Here is a 19,145-nt window from a genome sequence, read left to right as displayed (position 1 = left end):
CTTCAAATGTTAATACAGTCAAAAGATAATCTTCACTGAAATGATTTATACAGGATATTATAGTTGCAGAGAATAACATAGGGCCAAATGAATCCCTAAATACCATAAAATTCAGGTAAACACTTAAATGATAATAACGCAGTTCAGCTCACATGCATAAACATAACCAAAGGAAGAGCATATAAAAAGACAAATACAAACCAGCTCTTCAAATTACCTTGCTTCAAGAACTGGCTGAATATTAGTTACTAGTTGGCTAGGGTGACCAAATTCATCCTGAAACTCCAAAGGGATATTGAATGGAACTCCAACACGAAAAGGAAGATCCAGAAGACCAAAAGAAAATTTCTCTGGTTTGCCCTCTTAACAAAAACAAAAAAGGAATTTCATTTGTCAGAAAACTCACAAGTAACCAGAAACACTCATTTATGTATTGGAAACATGGCATATTAAATTTACTTATAGATTAAACATTTATAATCCATGTGGGAAAGTTAGAACTTTATTTCATACCATACACAAAAGTAAAATTCCAAATGTAGAAATGCCATTTTTTAAAATTCTGAATTATTAGAACAGGAACTTTTTTTTATGGTTGGTCGTGGGGCTTGAACTGTGGGCCTGGGTGCTGTCCCTGAGCTCTTCAGCTCAAGGCAAGCACTCTACCACCTGAGCCACAGCAACACTTCCTGTCTTCTGGTAGTTAATTGGGATAAGTCTCATGGACTTTCCTGCCAGGGTGGCTCTGAACTGCGTTCCTCAGATCTCACCTTCTGAGTAGCTATGATTAAAGGCATGAGCACCAGCAAATGGATTAGAACAGAACTTTTTTTTATTAAGACAAAGAACTTCCAGGCAAAAACAGTACTTAATAACTATGAAAGGATTTGCTAAGTTTGAAAAGGAAAAAAGTGATTATGTGTTGTATAAAGCATTACAATTATGTACCTTTTACAAAGCAGCTATTCAATTTTTGGGTTTATTGTTTTGTTTTAGTGAGGGGATTGAACCTAGGGCCTTGTACAAGCTAAGCTCATGCTCTACCACTGAGCTACAGGGAGGCAGGGGAGAGGGGGGGAGAGGAGAAAAAGGAGGAGGAGGAGGAAGAGAGGGAAAAATATCTTTAAAAATAAGACGGAATGTGATTCTAAAATAGAGATAAAAATCATTTAATAATTAAAATGGAAAATATCTTCTGTCCCTTGATTTAAAATGTAACTTTTAGGAGGGGGGACCAAGATGGCGACGGGGCAGTAGGGAAACGCCACAGCTCTCTCCGACAACAACAAAAAGACGAACACTTAGAGAAAAACCAGAGGCAGAGAATAACAAAAAAAGAAAGAGAGGAAAGGAAGAATTTCAGAACAGAGAGAAGTGAAGACCCCTCCCCCAACCTTTACTGGCCTCCCGGCAGTGCCACTGCCAAGCTTCCGGCCAGCCCGGCCCGGCGGGGGCTGCGGGAGCCCCAGAGACACAGCAGAGACACAGGGGGCCGCTTTCAGAACATCAGGTACTGGTTTGCAGAACAGCAGATCGCCAGGAACAGAGAAACCTACCAGCGGTGAGTCTCCACGAGGATCCCACCCCCACCCCTCACTCTCCACCCGAGCAGAGAGGCTCCATCCCGCCAAAGCCGTCAACAGCATGACAAAAGGTCCTGTCTGCAGACCACCCAGCCCACCTGATCGCGATCTCAACGATCCAGCACTCTCCACCCGAGCAGAGAGGTTCCATCCCGCCAAACCCGCTCGGCGCCGAGCGGCGCTGCTCCCAACAAAGGGACCTGTCTGCAGACCACCCACGTGCCCGATCACTATCGCAAGGACCTGGCGGGGCCCCAGAGGTACCGCGAAGAAGCTGCCTGAGCGTGGACACTCTTGACCCAACAGCTTCGACAGAGGCAGAGACAGAAAAGAATCACACAGAGCCACCACCACCCAACCCAGCCCGGATTGCAACAACAACTGACGACCTACACTACACAGAAACAACCAGCTCCAGGGTGAGTACCCCACAGGGGAAGTAGACTCCCTACCCCAACACCCGGACCACAGGACCCACTAAAACTGGGAACTGTTTGAGAGCTCCAACAGCCCGTGGAGCACACTCAGCTGGCCAGGCTAGAGCAAGAGCACCCCTGAAAGGGAGCTTAAATGCCCAAGCCAGGAACAGCGCCCCTAGGTCAAGACTACCAACAGTAGAAGAAATTTGAACTGTGTCCCCCAGGCTGTATAACCTAGGTGGTATACACATCAGCACAGGCCTAACGAGTGCGCTCCAGGCTGCATAACCTAGGTGGTATACACATCAGCACAGGCCTAACGAGCGCGCTCCAGGCTGGGGCCGGAACCAGGCCCGGGGATCCGGCGCCTGAACAACATGACCAACTCCTCCCAACTGAAGTAAAAAGCTGAGCATACGCCTCAACAGAGGGGAGAAAACCAGGAAACAACACTCCCCTGGGAAGCACGCCTGTGACAACAAAAGACCTGGAGGCCCAGGACAAGAGAAGCCCAAACCCCACCAAAACTCCACCCATATACCCTAGACTGGGAATTGGGCAACACAGGCTGCCAGCACCTGATAGTAAGCAGGAGGTCAGACTGTTAAGGCGGCTCAGCAATGGAGTGATAGTCTTGGATGTATGAGGCCCTGGATCTGATTCCTCAGCATCACAAAAGCAAAAAGGGTTGGAAGTGGTGCTGTGGCTCAAACGGTAGGGTGCCAGCCTTGAGTTGAAAAGCTGAGGGACAGCGCCCAAACCTAGAGTTCAAGCCCACAACCAGCCCAAAACAAATAAACAAAAACACATCAGGAGCCCATAGCAGACTCCAGCATTTGGGAGAGTGCATCCAGAGCATCTGTTCTTCACAAGAGCACCCGTAGGAGCAAACACAAGCAGTCTAGGCTGCTCAACCCTTCCAAAGGCGGGAACTGCCAGCAATCTACAGCAGAGAGCTGAGAATCCTAAGTCAGAATAGCAGCTGGAAATAGGCTCCCAACAGAACCCAGATCAGGCACAGACTCTCTCTACCAATACAGAATCAGCAACCAAGCAAAGACAGACACACCAAAACAAAATTGAAGAGCAGTCTCCTGAACCTCCATGCGAAAATCACAGAGAAAAATCACAAGCTTTACTACCACCCAGGACAGCAAGCTCACCTCAAAAGCCAGCAGCCACACAGGGGAGAGCCCCAGTGGGAGCAAAGCAGGAATGGAAGACAAAGGCTACTTCCAAGGGTTGCTGGAGGCAATGACTCAAGAAATAAAGCGAGAAATTGATCAGAAATTGAAAGAGCACAAGGATGAACTATCCAAAGAGATACAGGGTATCAAACAAGAGATGCATGCAAAAATAGAAGCTGCACAAACCTCAGTAAGAAGTGAGATAAACGCCAAATTAGAGGTAATGCATACCTCATTGAGAGGTGAGATCAGTACTCTGAGAACCAACATTGAATCCATAAAGGGATCCATTTCCTCCATGCAAACCACAATAGAAGCCACTGTCAACAGAGTGAATGAAATGGAAGGTAGAGTGTCAGATACAGAAGACAGAATACACCAACTGGACCAAAAAGTGACAGATATGGAAAAATCACTCAAATTAAACCAAAGGGAAATTCAAGAGCAAGCAGATAATTGGAGTGGACGAAGGTGAGGAATTCCAGAGCAAGGGAATGCAACACCTATTTAACAAGATAATCAATGAAAATTTTCCCCACCTCAAAAACGACCATCTTAACTACATCACAAAAGCTTATCGAACACCCAACAAGCAAGACCCCAGGAGAAACACTTCTAGACACATTATAGTAAAAATGATAGATCTGAATAATAAGGAAACAATCCTGCATGCAGCAAAAATGAAGAAGGAGCTATACTACAACGGGAAAAAAATAAGAATCACTGCAGATCTCTCCACACAAACAATGAATGCAAGAAAAGCCTGGGAAAGCACCATACGAGCCCTGAGAGCCAATAACTGCCAACCCAGACTGATAAACCCGGCAAAGCTAGCATTCACATTCGATGGAGAACTGAAAACTTTTAATAGCAAAGAAAAACTAAATGAATACATAGACATTACAAGGAATTCTAAGAGGGGGGACACAACCTGAAGAAAGCAACCAGGAACTGGGGCCTGCCCCAAACAGGCATTACTCAAAGTCTAACTGAGCAAGCACAGGAGGAAAGGAAAGAAGAAAAACTTAGGAAAACGGAATGGCAGGGACAACATGCATCTCTCTATACTTTCTCTTAATATAAATGGGCTGAATTCACCAATTAAAAGAAAACGAACTGAGGACTGGATCAGAAAACAAGACCCATCCATCTGTTGCCTTCAGGAGACCCACCTCTCAGCCAAACATACAAACAAACTCAGAGTGAAGGGGTGGAAAAGGATCTACCAATCAAACGCCCCCAGTAAGAAAGCAGGTGTAGCTATCCTGATATCTGACAAAATAAAACTTTTCATTAAAATCAGTACAGAAAGACAAGGACGGACACTACATATTAATAAAGGGAACAATCCAAGAGGAGGATATAACCATCATCAACTTATATGCCCCAAATTATTGGTGCACCCAGATATGTCAAACAAATGCTCTCAAACTTACAGAATAAAATAGATCCCAATACGATAATACTAGGAGACTTTAACACACCACTCTCACCAAAGGACAGGTCTACCAACCAGAGGATTGGCAAAGAAGCTACCGAATTAAGAGAGGCCATACTTCAAGTGGAATTAACTGACATCTACCGAGTATTTCACCCTAAAACAACACAGGACACATTCTTCTCAGCACCTCACGGAACTTTCTCCAAAATAGACCATATCATAGTTCATGCAAGGAACTTAAGCAAATACAAAGGGATCGACATAATCCCCTGTATCCTATCTGACCACAGTGGAATCAAGCTAGCTCTCAATAACAAAGCATACCGTAGAAATTTCTCTAATACATGGAAATTGAACAGCACACTCCTTAACAATGCCTGGATAACAGAAGAGATCAGAGAAGAAATAAAGCATTTCCTACAACTCAATGAAAATGAAAACACCTCACAAAGAAACTTGTGGGACACAGCAAAAGCAGTCCTGAGGGGCAAATTTATTGCCCTCAGTGCCCACATCAAGAGAATGGAGACAGACCAAGTAAATAATCTCATGTTGCAATTAAAACAGCTAGAAAAACAAGAAAAAATGGGACCTAAAGCTACTAGAAGAAGGCAGATAACCAAATTAAAAGCAGAGATTAACCAATTAGAAAATCAGAAAACCATAACCAAAATAAACCAAACAAAAAGCTGGTTCTTTGAAAAAATAAACAAAATTGATGGCCCATTGGCTAGATTAATTAAAAAAAGAAGAGAGGAAACCCATATTAATAGGATTAGGGATGCCACGGGAAACATCACAACACGTACCCAAGATATCCAAACAATTCTAACAGACTACTTTCAAAAGCTATACTCTCTAAAGGAAGAAAATCGGGCAGAAATGGATGCATTTTTAGAGAAATACAAGTTGCCCAAACTGAGCAAAGAAGAAGTTAACCAATTAAATAAGCCAATATCCTATAATGAGATACAGGAAGCTATCAAAAGTCTTCCAACAAAAAAAAGCCCAGGACCAGATGGATTCACAGCAGAATTCTATAAGACCTTTAAACAAGAACTAATACCCATACTCCTCAAGCTCTTCAGAGAAACAGAGAAGGAGGGAGCTATCCCAAACTCATTCTACAAAGCCAATATCACACTCATCCCCAAACCAGGCAAAGACCCAACCAAAAAGGAGAATTACAGGCCAATCTCCTTGATGAACACAGATGCAAAGATCCTTAACAAGATTCTAGCTAACAGAATCCAGAAACACATAAAAAAAATAATTCACTATGACCAGGTAGGCTTCATCCCAGAGACACAGGGATGGTTTAACATACGTAAGTCAATAAATGTAATCCAACATATCAACAGAGCCAAGGTCAAGAATCACATGATTATCGCCACAGATGCAGAAAAGGCCTGTGACAAAATTCAACATTCATTCATGCTAAAAGCTCTGGAGAAAATAGGAATAGAAGGAACATTTCTAAAAACAATAAAAGCCATTTATGACAGACCAATAGCCAATATTATACTTAATGGGGAAAAGCTACAACCAATTCTCCTAAAATCAGGAACAAGGCAAGGATGCCCACTGTCTCCACTCCTCTTCAATATAGTCCTAGAACCCTTAGCCAGGGCAATAAGGCAAGAAAAAGACATTAAAGGGATCCGCATAGGGAAAGAAGTTAAACTATCCCTTTTTGCAGACGACATGATACTATACCTCCACGATCCCAAAAACTCCATCCCCAAACTCTTAGAAATCATAAATCACTTCGGCAAAATAGCAGGATACAAAATAAACCCACAAAAATCAGTTGCCTTCCTATACACTGACAATGTACAGGAAGAGAGGGAAATAAAAGGAGCAACCCCATTCACAATAACCTCCCGAAAAATAAAATATTTAGGAATTAACCTAACCAAAGATGTAAAAGAACTATTTAATGAGAACTATAAAAAGTTAAAGAAAGAAATTGCAGAAGACACTAGGAAATGGAAAGACCTCCCATGCTCCTGGATAGGCCGACTTAATATAGTAAAGATGGTAATACTTCCAAAACTAATATACAAATTCAACGCAATTCCTATTAAAATCCCAATGACGTACATCACTGAAATACAGAAAACAGTCCAAAAATTCATATGGAACAACAAAAGACCTAGAATAGCCAAAACAATTCTAGGGGATAAAGACAATATGGGAGGGCTATCCATGCCGAACTTCAAACTCTACTACAGAGCTATAATAACAAAGACAGCATGGTACTGGCACAAAAACAGACCCGAAGACCAATGGAACAGAACAGAAGATCCAGAAATAAATCCACAGGCCTACAGCCAGCTGATATGCGACAAAGGATCCAAAGACATACAATGGAAGAAACAGAGCCTCTTCAACCACTGGTGCTGGGAAAACTGGGCAGCCACATGCAGAAAACTAAAAGTGTACCCCAGCCTTTCACCATGCACCAACATCAACTCAAAATGGATTAAAGACCTTAACATTAAACCTGAATCTCTGAAACTACTGCAGGACAGAGTAGGAGAGACACTTGAACTAATAGGCACAGGAAGGAACTTCCTGAACAGAGTCCCAGGGTCACAACAAATTGGAGAGAGACTCGACAAATGGGACTACCTTAAAATAAAAAGCTTCTGCACAGCTAAAGCTATCGCAACCAAGCTAGAAAGACAACCAACTCATTGGGAAAAAATATTTACCAGCAATATATCAGACAAGGGGTTAACATCCTGTATATACAGGGAACTCAAGAAACTAATCCCTCCCAAACCTAACAAACCAATTACTAAATGGGCAAGGGAACTAAAGAGGGACTTCTCAAATGAAGAAATAAAAATGGCAAAGAAACACATGAGGAAATGTTCATCATCCCTGGTGGTGAAGGAAATGCAAATAAAGACAACCCTGAGATACCACCTTACCCCAGTCAGAATGTCCCATATCCACAAATCAGCCAACGACAAATGCTGGAGGGGATGTGGAGAACGAGGAACGCTATTACACTGCTGGTGGGAATGTACACTCATACAACCACTTTGGAAAGCAGTCTGGAGGGTCCTTAGAAAGCTAAAGATTGACCTCCCTTAAGACCCAGTCATACCACTTCTAGGCATCTACCCTGAACAACAGGAACCAATATACAAGGACACGTGCACCTCCATGTTTATTGCAGCACTGTTCGCAATAGCTAGGATATGGAAACAACCTAGATGCCCCACCACAGATGAATGGATCCAAAAATTGTGGTATCTATACACAATGGAATATTATGCAGCCATTAGAAATGACAAAATAATGGCATTTGCAGGGAAATGGATGGAGCTAGAAGGAATCATGTTGAGCGAGGTAAGCCAAGAACGAAGAGACAAACAGTACATGGTCTCCCTGATAAGTGGATGATGAATCCAAAATGTTAGGTGATATGACAAAACTAACAGGACTTAACTCCCATTCATCTGCTTGAACCACTACTAAATATCCCCATGCTGCTGATCACATATAACATATGAGCACCGTTATATATTACAGACTGTGATAGACAATTTGCTCCAGGAAAGTTAGAATGAACTTGTGACTTTAAAGGAACATCATTATTCCACAATACTGTGAATTTCCGGAAATTAAGTAATCACTTAATCACAATCAAAAAAAAAAAAAAAAAAAAAAAAAAGAACCTTGGGGAAGGGAGGGAGGGGATGGTAGAAGGAAAACAATGGAGGGGGTAACAATGTTCAAGAGGAAGTGTACTCATTACCTCACTCATGTAACTGTAACCCTCTGTATAGTATCTTTACAATAAAAAAATTTAAAAAAAAAATGTAACTTTTAGTTGTAATCACATGTTAGCATTTTACTTACCTTTAACAGAAAATTTAATGGCTTTAGATGGGAGTGGTCTTCCTGCATAGGTGTCTGCATTGCTTTCATTCAATACAACTTGTAATTTCAATGTGTAATTCCCCAATTTTTGGATATTTTCTAGATCAATGACAAATTAAATCTTATGTCAGCACAATTCTACCTTACATGTAAATTGTTTTGGTGAGATAAGATCCCACTGGTATGAACTTGTGCATTCCACTGATTGTCCTTTTAATCAGCTTCCTGAACTGGGACTACAGCCTGGTACTAGCATGTCAGCACTATGGTTATTGATGATGACAGATCAAACCCAAGATCTCTTATGTCGAAAAACAAACTTTACAACTTTGGCAGGGGGGAGGGGGAATATGGGAAGGGATAGGAAGAGGAAACAAAGGAGGAAGCAAAATGCTTGATAAGAAATGCACTCATTATCTTGCCCATGTAATTGTAACTCCTCTGTATGGTATTGTAATAATAAATTTTTTTTTTTTAAAAACACACAAGATCTCATTTATGGTAGGGAAGCTGTTACCACCAAAATACATCTGCAGGCTCCAATGGATTTAACATTCAGAATAATAACTCACCCATTTTTTTAAACCAATAAGGCCATTTTCCTCCATGTTGACTGATATGTGAAATGATTTCTTTATTCCCACTTGAAGCTAAAGAAAATAGAAATACTGCTTTGAGACACTGAATACAAAATATGAATGCAAGATGTCACATTAGTATTTAATGTCATTATCTTTATTTGTAGTGTATTTTTAAAAACTGTTTTAAAGTTTCAAAAGATCTTAAAGTATACCCTATGCAAGTAAAAAACAATAACTGAAGTTTACTCATTCAGCTCATTAAAATTCCTTTATTTCAAATCTTCATAAGACATTTCACATTAACTTGTAATAGCTTAATTGGTAAAACAATTTTCATAGTAAAACCCATTTTAAAAATTTCCTCAAAATTAACATATAGTTCATTACGAAAAAGTGATTTTTTTCTGTGCCAGTCCTGGCAAAAGGAGAAATCCCAAACTCATTCTGTGAAGCCAATATCACACTCATCCCCAAACTAGGGAAAGACCCAACAAAAAAAGGGAACTACAGACCAATCTCTTTGATAAACACAGAGGCAAAGCTCCTCAATAAAGTTTTGGCCTGCCAGGTGGCAGTGGCTCATGATCCTACCTACTCAGGAGGCTGAGATCTTGAGGATCATGGTTCAAAACCAGCCCAGGAAGGAAAGTCCACGAGACTCTGATCTCCAATAAACCACTAGAAAACCTGAAGTGGCACTGTAGCTCAAGCGGTAACGCGCTCACCTTGAGCTAAAGAGCTGAGGAACAGCGCCTAAGCCCAGAGTTCAATCCCCACGAATGACGACCCCAAAAAAAAATTTAGCCAACAGAATCAAGAAACATGTTTAAAAAAAAAAAAAAATCATACATTATGATCAAGTAGGCTTCATCCCAGAGATGCAGGGATGGTTTAACATACATAAATCAATTAGTACAATCCATCATATAAACAGATCCAAGGTCAAGAAAGGGAAATTACTTGCAATAACCCCCCAAAAAATAAAATATCTAGGAATTAACCTAATCAAATATCTACTCAGGAGGCTAAGAACTGAGGATGGCGGTTCAAAGTGAGCCCCTGTAGGAAAGTCTGTGAAACTCTTATCTCCAATAAACCACAGAAAACCAGAAGTGGTGCTGTGGCTCAAGTGGTAGAGTGCTCGCCTTGAGCTGAAGAGCTAAGGGACAGCGCCCAGGCCCAGAGTTCAAGCCCCACAACCGACAAAAAAAAAAAAAAAATACCCTAACCAAAGAGTAAATGACCTAATTAGTGAAAACTACAAAAATCTAAAAAAAGAAATCAAAGAGGACACCAGAAAATGGAAGGACCTTCCATGTTCTTGGATAAGCACAATCAATATTGTGAAAATGTCCATACTGCCAAAAATGATACACAGATTCAATGCAATTCCAATCAAAATCCTAATGGCAGAAAAAACAATGACAGAGAAAACAATCCAAAATCATAGGGAACAACAAAAGACCTAGAATAGCCAAAGTATTTCTAGGCAAAAGAAACAATGCGGGGGGGAGGAGGGATCACAATTTCAAGCTCTACTGTAGAGCCATAATAACAAAGACAGCTTGGTATTGGCACAAGAACAGACCCAAAGACCAATGGAACAGATTAGAAGATCCAGAAATAAAATCACTATACATATAGCCACCTGATATTTGACAAAGGAGTCAAAGACATACAGTGGAAGAAAAATAGCCTCTTCAACTATTGGTTCTGAGAAAACTGGGTAGACACATGCAGAAAACTGAAATTGGGCCCCAACCTATCACCATGAACTAAAAACATTAACTCAAAATGGATTAAAGACCTTAACATCAAACCTGAAACTCTGAAACTACTGCAAAACAGAGTAGGAGAAAGATCTGAACTTACAGGCATAGGCAAGAACTTCCTAAAGAAAGTCCCAAGGCCACAACAAATTGGAGAGACTCAACAAATGGGGCTACCTTAAAATAAAAAGTTTCTGCACAGATAAAGATATTGCAACCAAACTAGAAAGAAAGCCAACTAACTGGGAAAAAATATTAACAGCAACATATCAGACAAAGGCCTAATATCCATATGTACAGGGAAGTCAAGAAACTAATCCCTCCCAAATCTAACAAACCAATCATTAAATGGTCAAGGGAACTAAAGAGAGACTTCTCAGAAGAAGAGATAAAAATGGCAAAGAAACACATGAGGAAATGTTCACCAAATCTGGCTGTGAAGGAAATGCAAATTAAAAACAACCCTGAGATACCACGTTACCCTAGTCAGAATGGCCCACATCCTAAATTCAGCCAATGACAAATGTTGGCAGAGATGTGGAGAAAGAACCCTATTGCATGGCTGGTAGGAATGTGCACTAATATAACCACTTTGGAAAGCAGTCTGGAGGTACCCCAGAAAGCTAAATATAGACCTCCCCTATGACACAGCCATACTACTACTAGGCATCTACTCTAAGCAACAGGAACCAAGATACAAGGACATATGCACCTCCATATTCATTGCAGCACTGTTCACAATAACCAAGATATGGAAACAACCCAGATGTCCTACACCAGATGAATGGATCCAAAAACTGTGTTATCTATATACAATGAAATATCATGCAGCCATTAGAAAGGACAAAATAATGGCATTCCCAGGGAAATGGATAGAACTAGAACAAATCATTCTGAGCAAGGCTGTGGCTAAAGTTGTAGAAAGTGAGCCTTGAGCAGAAAAGCCTAGTAGAGCATAAAGCTCTAAGCTCAAGCTCCAAGTACTAGCAAAAAAGGCAGAAGAAAAGAATAAAGTAGAGGGATGATATGACTTCTCCAAAATATTCCTTCTTATTTATTGCTACTTTAGAACAATACAAATGTCTTGGATATCAGGTAGATGACATAACTACACATGAAAAAAAGGTAATTGTTTAAGTAAATTTTTCACTATGCACATAAAAAAAGTATCTAAGAACAAAATAAAATTTAATCCAACAATTACTACAATATTAATACCACCAGTATTACAGCATTGAAAGTATCAGAATACGTTCTAGGATAAAGTATATAAACAATTATTAAGAATCAAAAATGGAAATGAATATACAAACCTATGGGTGTCAAAACAGAAATGTTCTCTTTACCTGACTTATGTAACCATAACCCCTCTGTACATCACCTTGATAATAACTATTTTAAAAATTAAAACCAAAAAAAAGCACAAAAGAATAAAAAATGGGCTGGGTGCTAATAGTTCATGGTTATAATCCCAGCTACTCAGGAATATGAGATCTGAGGATCACTATTTGAAGCCACAGGGCAGGAAAGCCCATGAGATTCTTCTCTCCAATTAAGAACCAAAATGCCGGGCTGGGAAGGTGGCTCAGTGGTAGAGCGCTCACCTTGCATGCTTGAGGACCTGGGTTCGATTCCTCAGCACCACATAGGCAGAAAAAAAAAAAGCCAGAAGTGGCACTGTGGCTCAAATGGTAGAGTGCTAGCCTTGAGCTCTTTGAAGAGCTGAGGGACAGCACCCAGGCCTAGAGTTCAGGCCCCACGACCGGACCCAAAAAATAAAAAAAAATAAAAATAAATAATATATATATATATATATATATATATATTTTTTTTTTAAAGAACCAAAATGCCAAAGTAGAGCTGTTGCTGTAATGGTCGTACACAAGCCTTGAGGGACAGTGCCTAAGTCCTGAGTGTTCAAGCCTCAGGACTGGCACAAAAACAAAGTAGAATCAAAAATGAAGCCAGGAGCTGGTAGCTCATATCTGTAATCCTAACTACTAAGAAGGCTGACATGTGAGAATCATGATTGAAAGCTAGCCTGGATAAGAAAGTCTGTGGGACTCTCATTTCCAATTAATCACTAAAAAGCAGGATGGAACACTGTGGCTTATGTGGTAGACCTTTACCCTTGAGGAGAAAAAAAAATGTGGAGGAACAGCACTCAGGCTCTGAGTTTAAGCCCTAGAACTGACCATACAAAAAACAAAACAATAAAAACTGTAAGGACTGAGAACACAGTTCAAAGTAGAACAACATGTGTCTATAGCAACCATGAGTTTCTCAGTTCAATTCCCAATACTGCCAATAATACATACACACACACACATTCCTCCTCATACATACACACACAGGTTAGACCTGGTAGTACACACATATAATCCAAGCTATTGTGGAAGCAGAGATAGTTTATGGCCAGTATGGTCAAAAGTTAGTGAGAACTTATTTCAAAATAAAGTCTGGTATTATGACACTATCTGAAATTTCCAATACTAAAAAGAGGGAGGAATAAAGATTGGGGTTTAAGGTCAGTCCCAGGCAAAAGCCTAAGAGTCCATTTGGAAAACAAACAAAGCAAAAAGATTTGGCTATGGCTCAAAAAGTAGAGCCTGTCCGGAAGCATGAGGCCCTGAGTTTAATCCTCAGTACAACTAATACATATGTACATACAAATAGGCTGTTGAGCATGGCTCAATGATAAAGTGTGTGCTTTTCATGGCAAAGATCTGGGTTTAATACCTAGAACCAAAAATAAAAAGAATAAAGACTTTCAATACAACTGAATGGATATAAAAGTATAAAATAAAAGTAATTAAGTAAAAACCCAAAATATACTATTTTTCTTTTCTTTTTCAGAAATAATCATTCTGAGCTGTCAGTTGACAAGTAAAGGACGAATTTTACCCAGTGGTAAACTGGGCAAACTGAAGACTCTAAACTAGCATTCCCCACTGAAAAAAAATTAGGGGTACAGCATGAATTGGGTCTAGAGTGACATATATGAACAAAAAGATTCTATGCTACCTTAAGCTAGAAATCAAGAAAGCCAAAATCAAAGAAATTTAGGGTCATATCAAAATGATACAGAAGATAACATAAAAGTACATCCAAAGTGGAAAAAAAAATGAAGCAATATAAATGGACTGATTGTCAAAAATATATTTTATACCAGCCTGCCATAATGGCATTGGCATTAGGACCCAAGCACACTCTATGGATTGTCAGGTCCCTTATATAAAATGACATAGTATTTGCATATTAACTATATATAATCACATACTTTAAGTCATCTCTAGATTACATACAATGTCCTATACACTATACATATTATATAAATGCTATACTATATTATTTAAGGAAAATGGTGAAAAAATCAGTATGTATTCATTGTGTACAGACACAATTTTTTTTCCCCTCAAGTATTTTCAACACAAATTGGTTGAATTGGCTAATGTGGAACCAAGATAAAGAGGGTTAAACTATACTTGATCTTCCTCCAGTCCTTGGTAGAAAATTCCTAAAATCCTTAAAATTCTGAGTCCTGTGATAGGAATATCTTTTGTTTTTCATGCCGAAAAAAGAAAAACAAAAAAACTTACCACATAAGTTTTTATTAATGAGTAAAGTATCTAAGGATAGACAGTGGTTGCAGGAAAAGGTACAATGTGAGTTGAAATTCTGCTAAACCCTGCCTGGCATTAAATGGAGAAAAGATAATCAGATCTATCCATCAATGGGCAATGAATTAATCTACCATATATACCATAATGGCACCACCATAACATTCCAGGAGGAAGAAGAGGTATGGAAAGCTGGACTGGTGTTGCACCCATTATAATATAACTAATATAAATAAATGTTTCTCTGAGTTTTGTAAGCCATTCTAGAAATGTTCTTATCTGAGGAAATGATCCTGAAATAAGTATCTGAACTGGGCAGTCTTACAGTAATGTACTTTTAACCAATTATGTCTGTACCTAATGAGCACTTAGTATCAGAAATGAGTTAAACTATCAGTTAAGCTATCAGCTGGTAGCTGCTAAGAAATGGAAAACTAGGCAACATTGGGAGAAAAAAAAAAAACAAGACATCATTGATGTCAGAGGTGTTCTATGTGCAAACCAGCAAAAAGTTTGTTTTCCTCTTTACCATGCCAAAGAAATGAACAGAAATACATGAAACACTCTACAGAACAAGTGGCTGAGCTTCCCTCAAAAAACAAAACAAAAAAACAGACAGACCAGACAATACTCAACTAAAAGGAGGTGAGAGCACTGTCTAGATACTGAGGAAGCAGATATTGGAAAAATGAATGCCTGAGATCCACGCAGGAAGAAAAAGTTTGCTGGGTGAAGTGGAGCATCTGTAATCAAATCTATAAAGGGGAAGGGGAAGAGGATAAAAAGGGAAAGGATGATGTGGGGAATGAATATTAGCAAAGCACATAACATACACATACAGCAATAGAATAACAAAACAATTAAAATTGTAAAAGGAAGGAATAAGAACATAGAAGAGAGAATGAAAACGACCTAAGTAAATTACATGCATTGCTGGACACATACCACAGAGAAATCTCTTTGTACAATTAATATATGATAATAATAAAAGCTAATCTCCCGGGCTGGGAAGATGGCTCAGTGGTAGAGCACTTGCCTTGCATGCATGAGGCCCTGGGTTCGATTCCTCAGCACCACATAAGCAGAAAAAATAAAGCCGGAAGTGGCGCTGTGGCTCAAGTGGTAGAGTGCTAGCCTTGAGCTGAAGAGCTGAGGGACAGCGCCCAGGCACAGAGTTCAGGCCCCACGACCTGACCCAAAAAACAAAAACAAAAGCTAATCACCCACAAATTTGGTATCTAAATGGACACAAAACATTCAAACAAGTATATACTTACAGTGCAATATAACCTTAAGTTCAACCAGGAGTTTCTTTGATCCTCCATGACTTGTTCCTGGAAGCTTCTGCATTGCTTCCCCCTTTTTATTTAGTATTTCAATTCTTAATGCACCTATGAGTTCAAAATTAAGAGAGTATCTTAATTTATACAGAAAGAATCTGCTGGGTCTTTACATTATATTCTAATTTCTTATATATATATATATATATATATATTTTTTTTTTTTTTTTTTTTTTTTGGTCGGTCGTGGGGCTTGAACTCTGGGCCTAGGCGCTGTCCCTCAGCTCTTCAGCTCAAGGCGAGTGCTCTACCACTTGAGCTACAGCGCCACTTCCGGTTTTCTGGTGGTTTATTGGAGATAGGAGTCTCACAGTCTTTCCTGCCCGGGCTGGCTTTGAACCGCGATCCTCAGATCTCAGCCTCCTGAGTAGCTAGGATTACAGGTGTGAGCCACCAGCGCCCGGCCAAATTTCTTATATTTTTTAAGGCAGAATAAAAACAATTTTGTTACTAGAAATCAACATACCAATGGGGGTTCCAGCAGGCCTAATTTCATTAGGCAATAATTCATCTCCTTCCGGCCAAGTTACTGATAATCTATCAGGGAGCCTATTATGAAACCAGCATATTAATGTTTCACGAAATTTATTACAGCTTTAATTAGAAAATGAGTTACTACAATTATAAATTACTGTTGGCATATTTTGAAAGGCCAAATCAATTTTCTATATAAACAACTATTTTCCTTTCTAATCTTGATATGACTACTTTAAAAAAAAAAGACAAAAGTTTCCTGGTATTTCAACTTAGAAACCATCAATTTCTTGGATTTTTCTGACTGTTTACAGTAAATACATGTTACCTTTAGGACACAAAATAAACTCTAAAAATTAAAAAAAAAATCAATAAGAAACAAAATAACAGCAACATTAACCAAAGAACCAGAAGACTGTAGAATAAAATTCTGCCTTTTTTTTTTGGGGGGGGGGGGTCAGTTGTGGGGCTTGAACTCTAGGCCTGGGTGCTGTCCCTGAGCTCTTCAGCTCAAGGCGAGCGCTCTACAACTTGAGCCACAGCACCACTTCCAGCTTTTTCTGTTTATATGTGCTAGGAATCAAACCCAGGGCCTCATGAATGCAAGGCAAGCACTCTACCGCTGAGTCACCTTCCCAGGCCCCCTACTTTTGAGTTCTGTGTCACCTTCCCAGCCCCCCCTACTTTTGAGTTCTGGGGCTTGAATTCAAAGCCTGGGTGGTGATGTTGAGCTTTTTTTGCTCAAGGCAAGTTTCTAACATCTGGTCCACCAGTCCATTGTTTTGGTTTCTTGGCAGTGTCCTAACTATGTAACCCAGGCTGACCTAAATTCATCACTGTGTACCTCAGCCTCCTAAATAATGCTACAATTACAGGTGCACATCATGGTGCTCAGTTACTTCTTTTTACTAATTTTACTTCTCAGAAGGTATCATCAAGCTGGATATCAGTCACGCATGCCTGTTAACCCCAGCTACTTAGGAGGCTGAAATTTGAGGATTAATGCAAAACCAGCCAAGGCAAGAAAGCCTGTGAGGCACTTATCTCCAATTCATCACCAAAAAGCCAAAATGTAGCTGTGTCTCAAGTGGTAGAGTACCAGCCTTACGTGAAAAAGCTAAGAGATAGTACCTAGGCCCTGAGTTAAATACACACACTAAAAGAAGGTACCGCCAAATTTTTTTAATAGGTATTTTTTTTATTATAAAGATACTGTACAGAGGGGTTACAGTTAAATGAGTAAGGTAATGAGTAGATTTCCTATCCAGCATTGTTACCCCTCCTTTGTTTTACCCCTACCATCCCCTCCTTCCCCACCTCCCCAACTCCTCCCTCCCCCGACATGTTTTATTTAGTTGTAAGCCAAACTATTTTTCCTTCCAATACCTTAGAAAACTGATATTTCAGATACAGAATGTTTCCTTTCTTTGCTACAAGTGAAGGTTTGTTTTTATAAGACCTTAATTGACCTTAAAGAGGCCTTAATGTCAAAGACATTCACCTCTCTATGTCCAAAATCTTAAAACTATCAGAGATGTATGCAGCAATACTTAAAAGCACTACAATTCCCCTAATTTTATTTTAGTCATGCTTTTGAAATTTATCTTACCTTGCCATTTCATCTTCCACATATTTTCTAACAGTTTTCTCAGCAACTGTCCTATCCAGTTTTGCAATTGGCACAGTTCTTACTTCATCATACAGTGCCTGAGGTTCCTGAATAAATAAATGAGTTTACACCATTTCAAAGAAAACTAAATTTAGCTACAAAACTCATCCATTTTTTTCCTGCTAAGGCAATTTAATCTCTGTAATTCAAACAAAATATTATATACAGAACATACACCATAGTCTTGAATTACTCATGCTTGAGGTAGAATTTGCATACTTTATAAAATTATTGTGTTTGCAAAGACTGGACATACAGATATTAAATTCCACAGCTTATTAAAAAATTAAAATTTCATGCTGACCACAACTACTTCATTTAATGGAAAAAAATTCAAATATAAAAATACTGTGGGGTTGGGATGTAGCTCAGTGGCAAAGCGCTTGCCTAGCAAGTGCAACGTCCTGGGTTCAATCCCCAGTACCAAAAAGACAAAAAAAAAAAAAACAAAAAAAAAACTGGGACCTTTATTCTGACACCTGTACAAAAGTGGTACCAAGACAAATTCAATGTCTTTAGTTAAAAGCATCATAAGAAAAGAGATATCTTTATTTATTTATTTTTATTTATTTTTGGTCAGTCGTGGGGCTTGAACTCTGGGCCTGGGCGCTGTCCGTCAGCTCTTCAGCTCAAGGTGAGTGCTCTACCACTTGAGCTACAGCGCCACTTCCGGTTTTCTGGTGGTTTATTGGAGATAGGAGTCTCATAGTCTTTCCTGCCGGAGCTGGCTTTGAACCGTGATCCTTAGATCTCAGCCTCCTGAGTAGCTAGGATTACAGGCGTGAGCCACCACCTCATATCTTTATTTTTAAGGCACTGTAAGACTTTTTTTTATTTTTCAGACTTTTAAGACTTTTTATTATTTTTTAAACTTTTTTATTAACTTTCTGTCTTACCATTGCAATTTGAACTTCTCCTCCTGTAGCATATACTTCTCCATCATGATCACCATAAAGAAAAAATCTTACTATGCTTCCATAAAAAAGAGGAAGTGTCTTGGTTGTCTTGACCTGATATATAGATGTTTAAGAAAAAAATCAGTCGTAATATTTACTAAAAGAGATTTAGTACTAATTATACATCATAAAGTTCTCTTAGGTAAGGCAAAAACCCCTAGTAACTATCATTAGAAATACTAATGTAGTATTCTAATAAAATTATATTT

At 39.3% G+C, this 19,145-nt stretch overlaps 1 protein-coding gene across 2 annotated transcripts in view; it reads right to left on the bottom strand.

The window, feature by feature from the left end:
* The window catches only part of Smchd1 (structural maintenance of chromosomes flexible hinge domain containing 1), a 141,701-nt gene that overhangs the window by 81,956 nt on the left and 40,600 nt on the right, over nucleotides 1–19,145 (bottom strand). For both annotated transcript variants that reach the window (XM_070029482.1, XM_070029483.1), the window contains exons 14-20: nucleotides 18,877–18,990; nucleotides 17,921–18,027; nucleotides 16,304–16,386; nucleotides 15,775–15,888; nucleotides 9,100–9,177; nucleotides 8,507–8,626; nucleotides 218–362 (exon numbers count right to left, since the gene is read on the bottom strand). In XM_070029482.1, coding sequence (XP_069885583.1) covers nucleotides 218–362; nucleotides 8,507–8,626; nucleotides 9,100–9,177; nucleotides 15,775–15,888; nucleotides 16,304–16,386; nucleotides 17,921–18,027; nucleotides 18,877–18,990 — 761 coding nt within the window. The remainder of the gene's footprint in view (nucleotides 1–217; nucleotides 363–8,506; nucleotides 8,627–9,099; nucleotides 9,178–15,774; nucleotides 15,889–16,303; nucleotides 16,387–17,920; nucleotides 18,028–18,876; nucleotides 18,991–19,145) is intronic.

Source organism: Dipodomys merriami, unplaced genomic scaffold (genome assembly GCF_024711535.1).
Source record: "Dipodomys merriami isolate MVZ:Mamm:240054 unplaced genomic scaffold, mDipMer1.0.p SCAF_2, whole genome shotgun sequence".
In the NCBI taxonomy this organism is placed as follows: domain Eukaryota; kingdom Metazoa; phylum Chordata; class Mammalia; order Rodentia; family Heteromyidae; genus Dipodomys; species Dipodomys merriami.
Note: the sequence above shows the minus strand (reverse complement) of the source record. Positions and strands in the feature narration are given on the sequence as shown.